This window comes from Anser anser (genome assembly GCF_964211835.1).
Source record: "Anser anser genome assembly, chromosome: 28".
NCBI classification, from domain to species: domain Eukaryota; kingdom Metazoa; phylum Chordata; class Aves; order Anseriformes; family Anatidae; genus Anser; species Anser anser.
The window spans coordinates 3,380,717-3,391,503 of NC_139749.1; the positions used below are offsets into that span (position 1 = coordinate 3,380,717).

The 10,787-nt window shown below is 69.1% G+C and overlaps 1 protein-coding gene across 1 annotated transcript; it reads right to left on the reverse strand.

Moving 5' to 3' along the window:
- Positions 1-7,820: 7,820 nt before the first annotated feature.
- POLR3GL (RNA polymerase III subunit GL) lies at positions 7,821-10,680 on the reverse strand. The gene is given in 10 exon segments (XM_083813206.1): positions 7,821-8,431; positions 8,520-8,633; positions 8,751-8,824; positions 8,921-8,969; positions 8,975-8,976; positions 9,082-9,150; positions 9,234-9,332; positions 9,335-9,362; positions 10,532-10,581; positions 10,584-10,680. Coding segments are annotated over 10 exon segments (639 nt in total). The 5' UTR covers positions 10,651-10,680; the 3' UTR covers positions 7,821-8,344.
- Between the last annotated feature and the right edge of the window lie 107 nt (positions 10,681-10,787).

The following is a 10,787-nucleotide window of genomic DNA, read 5'->3' on the forward strand; positions in this document are numbered from 1 at the left end:
CGCCCGTCGAGGTGGTGGCGGGTGAGGATGAGGTTTTAGGAGGAGAAGCCGCCCTTGGGAAGGGGAAACTGAGGCACGGAGCGGCAGCTCCCCGGCGCCTGGTCCTGATGGGGTGGGAAATTCCTGCGCGCCCTGCAGCCCCTTCGGCCCTTTTTTGGGGGATGTGGGTGAAAGTTGACGGAAAATCTGACGGCGGCGTGACGCTGCCTGCGGCCGCCGGCTTTGTCCAGGAACGGGGCCCAGATCCCTCGAGAGGAAAACAGCCCGCGTGCGGCCCGACCTTGGCCGAGCCGCCGCGCTCCCTCACCTGTCCCCTACTTGGCGGACGCCCCCTCCCTCGCCGAGCACCCCAACGCCTCCGGGGGGGCGGGGGGGGTGTCTGCAGGACCCCCGCGGGCACCGCCACCACCCCGCAGCGCCTTGAACCCTGCGCTCCACGCCACGGCCGCCGTGCCTCAGTTTCCCCACCCTGCCCACTGCAGCCCCCACGTCCCCTGTCCTCCCCCCCCCCGCCCCGTAGCCGGCCCTTATCTCACCGCCGCCGGCACGGCGCAGCACCAGCTCGGCACGTAGGGGCCTTATCGGCGGGATGCCGGCGGCTCCGGCCGTGCCAGGCCAGCACGGCCCCCGTAGGACGAACCCCGTCCCCGAGCCCTGTCCCCAAGTCCTGTCCATGTCCCCGTCCCCGAGTCCTGTCCCCGTCCCCAAGCCCCTGCCGCCGGCCCGGTGCTGCAGCGCGGGGCTCAGCACCCTTCGGTTCACCAACCCACTCCGGAGCCATTTCCCATTTCTCCTAATTATTTTTTTTTTATTATTATCCAAGAACAAAGCAAGATCACACAAAAAACAACCCCCCCCCCCCCCCACTCTTCCCTCCCCAACCCCGACAAACGGGGCCCGGGGAGCAAAACCAGCCCCGGCTCGGGGCCCGCCCGGGGGGGTTTGGGCTCGGGCAGCCCCCGGCACCGCTCGGGGTTTATCTCCCCTCGCCCAGCCCCAGCCCCGCGGCGCTTATCTCGCGGGGTCCAGCTGGGCCCGGGGGACGTCAGGGTACAAGAGGTGCTGCAGGGCTCTGACGCCCGGCGCTGTCACCCCGTGTCCCCGGGACGTCACGGCACCGTCCCACGACCGCAGCTCCGTGTCCCCCCCCCCTCGCTGCGGGGCCTTTTTGGGGTGCTCGGGCCCCCACGGCACAGCCTCTCCCCGCACCCGTGGGTGCGAGGCTCAGGGTGCCCTCGGCGGGCAGCCCGCTGCCCCCCACGCCTGCTCCCAGCCCCTCCATCGCTTCGCCCCCGTGCCTCAGTTTCCCTTCGTGGGTTGATGCCCTGCGTGGGAGGGGATTTTTGTTTTGGGGGGGGGGACACACACCGAGATGCCGTCCCCGTGCCCGGCTGGCACGGCCGCGGGGCCGGGCTGCCCTCCAAGCAGGTGAAGGGGGAGCCCGGCTCCGGCCCAAGTACGGGCAGGAAGAGCTTTATGGGGTGGGGGCTGCAGCCAGCTGGGGGTCCTGGGGGGCGGCGGGCAGCCCCTGCCAGCAGAGACCCCCCCCAAAAAAAATAACCCCACATCCCAGGCTGCGGGGCAGCGCCGCGCACCCAGCTGGGGAGACACCCCCAGACCCCACGCCCCATTTTGGGACCTGCCCCGGCCCCCGGGGTGGATCTGCCCCGCTCGGGGGCAACACGCGCTGCAGAGACCCTACAATAAACAAAGGCCCCAGGTGTGTTTTGTTTGTTTTTTATTGTTTCTTGTTGTTGTTGTTGTCCCGCTGCACCGTTCGAGGAAGGGCGCGGGGGCACGCTGCCAGGCGGGGACGGTGGCCACCTCGCCGTCACCTCCCCGGCCGCTGCCAGCCCCTTTGGGTGCCAGAGGAGCCCGAAGCCGCAGCCTCAGCAACATCTGCACCCGCGCCCAGCCCGGCCCCGCTTTATGGCCCCGATAAAAACCAATTCGGGCCATAAAGAGGGGAGGGGAGGAAGAAAAAAAAAAACCACCCTGGCTGGGGGGGCTCGGGTGGGCACGGCAGCTCGGGCCGTGCGCTGCAGCGAGTGGGATCGCGCCCCTGCGCACCCGGGGGGCAATGGGGCCGTGTCCCTGCCCCGCATCTCCCCCAGCCCCATTGCCGGGGGGGGGTGGTGGGGATTTATTTGCTCGCCCCTCCCTGCCCAGCTGTCCCTGCCCAGGCAGGGATTTTTCCAGCGAGCTGTTTACAGCGATGCGCCACCGAGCTGGGGACGAGCCACCGCTGGTCCCTACAAGGACTCGTCACCGAGCCCCCTGCAACGGGACACTGCGGCCGGCCCGGGGAGCGGCGTGGCCGTGGCTAAATTGGGCTAAAAACGGGCTGTCTTTGGGAAAAAAGGGCTCGAAGCCCCTCTGCGTGCTGCCGAGGGGGTCCCTGCGCAAAAGGTGGGGGTTGGGGGGGGTCTCGCTGCCCCCGGAGCCACCCCAAGGGCTGGATCGCCGTCCCTCTGTTCGTCCCCGTGTCCGTCCGTCCGTCCGTCCAGCACACCACCACCCACCCTGCGTCCCCCCGGCCCCGTCCTGGGGGCTGCTGCAGATCCGCTGTGGGATTTGGGGCTCCGCTGCCCCCCCCCCCCCCCGGGACAAGCAGAAGGAACGGGCGGCGGAGGGGACGAGGCGCTCCTCTTCCCTGCGGGGAAGCGGGGCCGGGGCTGGGGCCAAGCCCCGTGGGGTCCCAAGGGGTTCCCAAGGGGGTGAAATAAGTGGGGGAGCCCGGAGCAGAGCCCCCCCACCCATGCACACCCCGCTCCCGGTGCCGCCCGGTGGCCCTGCAGCTGGCTGCTCGCCCCGGCTGCTGGCACGGGGCCCGCGCTGGCTCCGGCCCCGCCGCGCGCGGTGGCTCCAACTCGGCCAAAGGTCCCGGGTGCCTCAGCCCCCGCCACGGCCAAGCCGCAGCCCCGGGGGGGGGGGGACGGAGACGGCCCCAAAACCCTCAGCGGGGCGCAGCGGGGCTGCTCTGCGCACCAGGATTTGAGGTCCCCATTGATTTCGGGGCGCCTCGTCCTGCCGTCGCCGCTCCATGCACCCCTCACCCCCCCCCGGGCACCTCGGGGCCGGGGCTCAGCTCCTCGCCTCCGCATTTATTATTAGCATTATTATTATTTTTTTCCCCTGCAAAAGAACAAAATAACCGAGTCACTTGACGCGGGCTGCGGCTTTCCAGGTCGCTTGTTTACGGCAGGGCGGGGGGGGGGGGGCTCTCGCATTTTATTTTATTTTTTTTTTGCGCTTCTGCTCCTCGATGTGCTCCGCTGGAAACTATTCGCTCGGCAGCTGCCTTGGCTCGCGGCGCTGCCGGAAGGCGCTCGCGGCGCCGCGGTCCCACCGACTATTTTGGCTGCCCGCGCCCGCTGCCTTCCCCTCGTCGCCTCCTGCAGCAAAGTGGGTCAAAGGCTACGGCACGGGGGGGCCTCATCCTGGGGCTGGGGGGGGGGGTGGGATAATCGCAGCCCCCCCCTGGGCGAGCGGGAAGGGTCGCGATGCCAGCGCGAGCGTTTTGGGGGATCTGGGCTGCCCCCAAAAAATCTGAGTTCACCCCGGGGGGGGCAGCCAGCGATCTGCCGGCAGCTCCTGCGCCGGGGAGGCAGCCGCAGGGTAAACGGGAGGCAGGATTTATCTCGACTCCACCGGATCGAGCCCCCGAAACGCTCCCGGGGGGATTCGGTTCGCAGCGGGCAGGCCGCCCGAACGCTGACATTCGCCCGCCGACCTTTACGGGTGGTTTTTTTTTTTCTTTTTTTTTTTTTTTTCTTTTTCGGGAGGCACCGCCAAGACCCGCTGAACTTCTCCGCTTTTGCGTTTAATTTTAGCTCCGCTGCCGGTGAGCCGCAGCTCGCCAAGGTCACTGCTGGCCCGGGCCCTTGCAGCCCCCGCCTAATCCGGGCTGGAAACGCGGCCGCGGGCGCTGAACGTTAGCCGTGGCGCTGGAGCTCCCCGCGAACGAAGCCAATTTGGGTAAAGGGCGAGCGCTATTGTCTGCGGCGGGCAGCACGTGGGAACTTCTTTCCGATCGCCGGTGCTGGCAGCGTGGTGTGAGAGCAGGATCAGGCCCCGGGTGCTGCAGTTCCCCGTCCCCAGCCCCGCACACCCCCGTCCCCAATCCTGCACCCCCCGTCCCCAATCCTGCACCCCCCCCGTCCCCAATCCTGCCCCCCCCCGTCCCCAATCCTGCACCCCCCCTGTCCCCAATCCTGCACCCCCCCGTCCCCAATCCTGCACCCCCCGTCCCCAATCCTGCACCCCCCCGTCCCCAATCCTGCACCCCCCCTGTCCCCAATCCTGCACCCCCCCTGTCCCCAATCCTGCACCCCCCGTCCCCAATCCTGCACCCCCCCTGTCCCCAATCCTGCACCCCCCTGTCCCCAATCCTGCACCCCCCGTCCCCAATCCTGCCCCCCCGTCCCCAATCCTGCCCCCCCCGTCCCCAATCCTGCACCCCCTGTCCCCAATCCTGCACCCCCCGTCCCCAATCCTGCACCCCCCCGTCCCCAATCCTGCACCCCCCGTCCCCAATCCTGCCCCCCCCGTCCCCAATCCTGCCCCCCCCGTCCCCAATCCTGCCCCCCCCGTCCCCAATCCTGCACCCCCCCTGTCCCCAATCCTGCACCCCCCCGCCCCCAATCCTGCACCCCCCGTCCCCAATCCTGCACCCCCCGTCCCCAATCCTGCACCCCCCCGCCCCCAATCCTGCACCCCCCGTCCCCAATCCTGCACCCCCCGTCCCCAATCCTGCACCCCCCCGTCCCCAATCCTGCACCCCCCCTGTCCCCAATCCTGCACCCCCCGTCCCCAATCCTGCACCCCCCCTGTCCCCAATCCTGCACCCCCCCTGTCCCCAATCCTGCACCCCCCGTCCCCAATCCTGCACCCCCCCCGTCCCCAATCCTGCACCCCCCGTCCCCAATCCTGCACCCCCATTCCCACAGCCCCGCACCCCCCAGCTCCCAGGAGGATTTGGGAGCACCCCGGGGCCCATGGCCCTTTGTGGGGTGCCGCAGAGATTCGGGACCTGCCCTGTCCCCATTGGGACAGCGGGATATGTGTGTGGGGGGGGGGATCAGCCCCCCCCCAGCCCCACCTCAGACTTCGGATGCTGCCCCCCACAACCCCCAGCCCCCTCCTTGCTCCAAAGAGCCCGGACTACGGGGTGTCCTTGAAAGGGGGGTAACCCCCCCCCCCCAAACCACCCCCCCCAAGGGACCAAAATCCACCGTCTGGGCCCCCACCCAAGGGAAAAACCCCAAGCCAGGAGCCGGCGGAGCCGCGGCGCAGCAGCGAAGGGGTAAAAATAGCGGCGAGCAGCGGCCGAGGCGGCGCACGAGGAGCCCACGCGCCGCCTGCGTGCACCGGGGAGGAAGAGGCCCCGCTCCTCCTCCTCCTCCTCCTCCTCGCTCCCCGGCCTGTGGGGAAACTGAGGCACGGAGAGAAGGCTCAGCAGCGGCTTTGGGGCCCTGGGGTTGCAGAGGTTCCCCCCTGTCAGACTGGGGGGGGCAGCTCCCCCAGCCCCGTGCCCAAATCCCCCCCGTGCCCGAACCCCCGGCCGTGGGAGGGGGGGGCACGGCCGGGGTTGTTCCCAGCCCCAAATTCCCCCTCGCTTGCCTCACCCCATTACTCAGCCCTGGCTGCCGGGGCTGTTATTTAGAGAGCACTTCTATTCCTTGAGGTGGGGCCGGATCCTTCCCTTTGTGCCCCAAGGGGGGGATCCCGGTGCCGTGGGGGCCCCGTGAGCCCCCCACCCGAAGACGGGGCGCAGACCCCCGGAGCTGTGCGGCGAAATCGTCACCTCCTGGGGACCCCCCCGGACGGGGGGGGGGGGACACACATAGGGCACGACCCGGGGCATCTCTCAGCTTCGGGGACACCCCAAGGAAGGAAGAAAACGAGGGCTGGGGGGAGGGCGGGGGGGGGGGGGCAAACAAAAACAACCATTGCAGCTTCACCGTTTCCAGCAGTTTTGGCACCGATTCCCACCCCGGCCCTTCAGCCCAGTGCCCCCAGCACCCTCTGGCTCCGTCCCCCCCGCAGCCCCCGGGGGACAAACGGGCACTGCCGTGCCCCCCCCCAGGACATCAGCACCCATCGCCCCCCCCCCCCAGGGACCCCTCAGCACCCCCAGCCCTACGGCGCGGGTTCAACGCTGCGTTTTTATTGCCCGGGAGCTGAAAAACAAAGCCATAAACAGGAACCTCCCCGGGGCGGGGGGGTCACGGCACTTCCCCAGCGCGTGAGGTTCCCGTGGGTGGCCCCCCCCAGCCTGTGGGGGTTCTGCCGGGTCCCCTCGTAACGCCAAAAATTCCTGTCCCCCCCCCCAGCCCCCGTTTTTCTTGCTGCCGGTGCAGGAGCTGAGTTGGGCAGGGCTCAGCCCAGCACCACCAACTGCCCCCACTGGGGGGGGGGGGCTGGTTTTAGGGTTGCAAAAACCCCCGGGGTTGGGTTTTTTTGGGGGGGGGCGCAAATCACATCCCCGAGACCCCCCCCCCACACCCCCCCGGGGGCTACGGGGTGGCTGCAGATAAATGGGGGGGGTGAATGGGGCCGTGGGGATGGGCCCCCCCCCCCAAAAAAAAAAAAAACACTTTGCAGCCTCCTGCTCCTGCACCCTACGTTGGGTGGGGGCAGCTCGGTGCCATTTGTCCCCCCCCCAAAGGTGGTGGCATAGCCCTGGGGGGGGGGGGCAGGGGGACAAGGGACAGCCAAACCCACGCACGGATCCTGGCACCCTGTGGGGTGGGGGCTGCTGGGGCTCCGAGGACCCCCCCCCCTCCCCCCCACCATGGGCGCAGCAGCACCCACCCCGCGCACCCGGTGGGTGCCACGTGCCCCCCCCCCGCACACGGCCGGGGAGCTCGGGGGCACCCGCGTGTGAGCGATCCCGGGGTGCTGGGGCAGAAAGCTCCCAGCCCAGCCCTGCACCTTGGGGGGGGTGCTTGGGGCCCCCACCCTGCCGCTCCCAGCACCCAAGGGTGCCCGGCCTCCGCTACGGGGCACCCATAGGGGTCAAAGAGTCATGGGGGGGGGGTGGAAACGTGGCTGCGGGGCAGGTCCCGGCCCCCGCCAAGCCCATCACGCCACTCCGCAACAGCAGGTGAAGGCGCCGGCAACCCTACCATAACAACAGGCTGCTCACGAGCGGCGCTCACGAGACCCTACAATAACAACCCGCCCGGGTAGGGCGATCCCAGGGCGCTGGTTGGCAAACAACCCTACAATAAATAAATAACCAGCCCCGCGGGCCCAGCAGCTCCGCGCCGGCTGGGGGGGCGGCGGCAAGGGGTCGGGGGGTCCCTTGGTTGGGGTTGGAGGCGTTTGGGGGGGGGACCCCAAGGTGGGGGGGGGGACACACACCCCGGCAGCCCCTCGCCGTGCTGGGGACGGGGCGGGGGGACGCGGCCGTCCCCGTTGCGCTGGGCCGGTTGGGACCGATCCTGCCAGCCCCGTTCTGACCCCGTGCGTAAGCAGGCTCGGGAACGGGACGTGCCGTGCCTGGAGCGGGGCGAGATGAGCCGGGGGGGGGCTGCACGGGCCGGGACCCCCCCGCACAGGTGGCTGCAGGGGGGTCCTTACCCACGACCCCCCTCCCCGTCCCCATTCTTTTCCCTCCCGCTCGCCCTTCGCCAGTACAAACCAGTGCTGGAACTGGTGCCGCCCCGCTCCGGCCCCGCTCGTTTTGTCGCAGCCGGTGCCAGGCACAGCTTGGGGGAGGTAGGGGGGGTCCCCCTGCAGGGACGGGGTCAGCTCGGGACCCCCCCTTTTTCAACCCCCCCCCCCATCCCAAAAAGTTGGAGGCCACAGGACGAGACAAGAAAAACCCCAACTTTAATCCACCCAAATCGGTAAAAAAAAGCTCCAAACGTTAAAAACCTGCCGTGAAATGGGGGGGGGGGGGCAAGGCCCAGAAAGGGGCCCTTTTCCCCCAAAATGGCACAGGGCGAGCCCGGGGGGGGGCCCACGGCCGCCCCCAGCCCCGATCCTTCCCCCCCCCAACGCTAAAACCAAACGGAGCCCATTAAAACCTGCCCCCGCGCCCCCCCTCCCCCCTGCAGGGGTTCGGGCCCCAAGGGACCCCCGAGCTGGGGGGGCAGCGGGGGTCACCCCCCCCCCCCCCAAAAAATTACCATCCCCGGGGGGGGGGACACCCGGTGCTGCGGCCGCGGCGCCCGTCCCTGGAGCACAAGTGCCACCTGCCGGCCGCCCTGACTGGGAGCACTGGGGTCCCCAGTACGGGGGTGTGCTGGGAGGCACTGGGACACCCCCCCCCGTGGGGTGGGCTGGGGGGGGGGGGGCGCCGGGCCCCCCCGATGTCCCGGGGGGGTGGGGGGGCTCAATAAACGGCCTCGTCCATGTTGTCGTCGCTGTCGCCGCCGAAGTCCTCCCCGTTGTCGAAGTAGGACATGATGTAGTCGGTCTCCTGGGGACGGGGAGAAGCCGTGAGGAGACCCCCCCCCGAAAAAAACCACCCCACAACCGGGAGGTGACGACCCCCCCCCCCACCTCACCTCCTCGTGCTCCTCCTCGTCGTACTCCTCTTCCTCCTCTTCCTTGCCTTCCTCCTCCTCCTCCTTCTCCTCTTCCTCCTCCGACGTCACCTCCTCCTCCTTCTTCTCCAGGCTCTGGGGGCGCCGTTCACCCGTGAACCCCCCAAAAAAAACCTGCTGCCCCCCCCCCCGCCCCCCCCCCCAGCATTAATTACAAGAGGGGGGGCACATCCGAGCCTTCGGCCTCGTTACCTCCAGCTTCTTAATGGCCTCCTCCTTGTCGAGCGCCACCCGCTGCTTGCTCTTGGGGACGAGGACGGTGGTCCCTGGGGGGGGGGGGGGACGGGGTGGGGGGAGCGTCACCCACCCTGGGGGGGGGACACATACACGAGGGGGGGGCCGGGGCAGCGTGGGGTACTCACGGCCTTTCCGCAGCTTCCGCACCCGGATCTTCAGCTCCCGCGGCAGCCGCTCCAGTCTGGGAGGGGGGGGAGCAGGGGCTGGATCAACCCCCCCGTAAGCCCCCCCAAAAGTGTCCCCCCCCCCAAAAAAAAGTCCCACCCCCCAAAAAAAACCCACGCACCTGGGTTCCAATCGATGGCGCCGTCAACGGGGCTGGAGACCTGGTACTTGTCCGAGTAGCGCTCGATGTCTGCGGGGCGGGGGGGGGACGTCAGTGGGGTCACGCTTTGGGTGAGGAGGGGGTCCCCAAATCCCCCCCCCCCAGCCCCGTACCCCTGCGGGGCGCCCCGGGTTTGATGAAGTAGGGCAGGTTCTTCATGGCGCCGCGCAGCTCCTGCTTGAGGGCCAGCATGTACTCCAGCTCCTCGCCCCCGGCAGCGGCACCGGGCGGTACTCCACGGGCTGCGGGGACACGGGGCGGGATGGGACGGGATGGCACCCCGCCTGGCACCCCACTGGCACCCTGCCTGGCACCCCGCCTGGCACCCCAATTGTCACCCTGACTGGCACCCTGACTGGCACCCCGACTGGCACCCCAATTGTCACCCCGACTGGCACCCAATTGTCACTCCGACTGGCACCCCAACTGGCACCCCACCTGGCACCCCAATTGTCACTCTAACTGGCACCCAACTGGCACCCAACTGGCACCCAATTGGCACCCCGACTGGCACCCAACTGGCACCCAACTGGCACCCCAATTGTCACCCCGCCTGGCACCCCACTGGCACCTCGACTGGCACCCAACTGTCATCCAACTGGCACCCAATTGTCACCCCAACTGGCACCCAACTGGCACCCAACTGGCACCCCAATTGTCACCCCGACTGGCACCCAACTGCCATCCCAATTGTCACTCTGTCACCCCAACTGTCACCCCAACTGTCACCCCAACTGTCACCCTGCCTGCCATCCTGCCACCCCAAATGCCACCCCAATCATCACCCTGCCTGCCCTCCTGTCACCCCAACTGTCACCCCAACTGCCACCCCGGCTGCCATCCTGTCACCCTGCTTGTCACCCTGACTGCCATCCTGGCACCCCAACTGCCACCCTGTCCCCCAGCTGTCACCCCGACTCCCACCACCCCAAACGTCACCCTGACTGCCACCCGAGTTGTCACCCTGACTGCCACCTCGACTGTCACCCCGGTAGGCGTGCCAGCTGCCATCCTGTCACCCTGACTGCCATCCTGTCACCCCAGTTGTCACCCCAATTGCCACCCCGACTGTCACCCTGTCCCCCCCAGTTGTCACCCTGACTGCCATCCTATCACCCACTTGTCGCCCCGACTGTCACCCTGTCCCCCCACTTGTCACCCCGACTGTCACCCTGTCCCCCAGTTGTCACCCTGTCCCCCCAGTTGTCACCCTGACTGCCACCCCACTTGTCACCCCGACTGCCACCCCAGTTGTCACCCCAACTGCCATCCTGTCACCCCACTTGTCACCCCGACTGCCACCCCCCCAGCCGCCACCCAACCGTCCCCCGGGGGGCTGCGTGCGATGACCCCAGCAGGCCCCAGCCCCGCGCCCCGCTGTCGGGGACCCCCCCCAGCCCCCCAAACTCACCGGGAAGAGGGGGGAGGGCTGCAGGGTGGGGGGGGGCAGCGCGTCCCCTTGCCGATGCCCACGGCCTCCACGTTGAAGGTCAGCTGCCCGCGGCCCCGGCCCCGGCCTCGGCCCGCCATGGGGGGGGGGGGGCACGGAGCCGGGGGGGCTGCGGGGGGCACAGAGCAGGGGAGGGGGTAAAGGGGGGGGAGACAGGGGGAGGGGAACCCCTAAGGGATGGGGGGAGTGGGATGGGGCACCCCTGAAAAGGGAGATG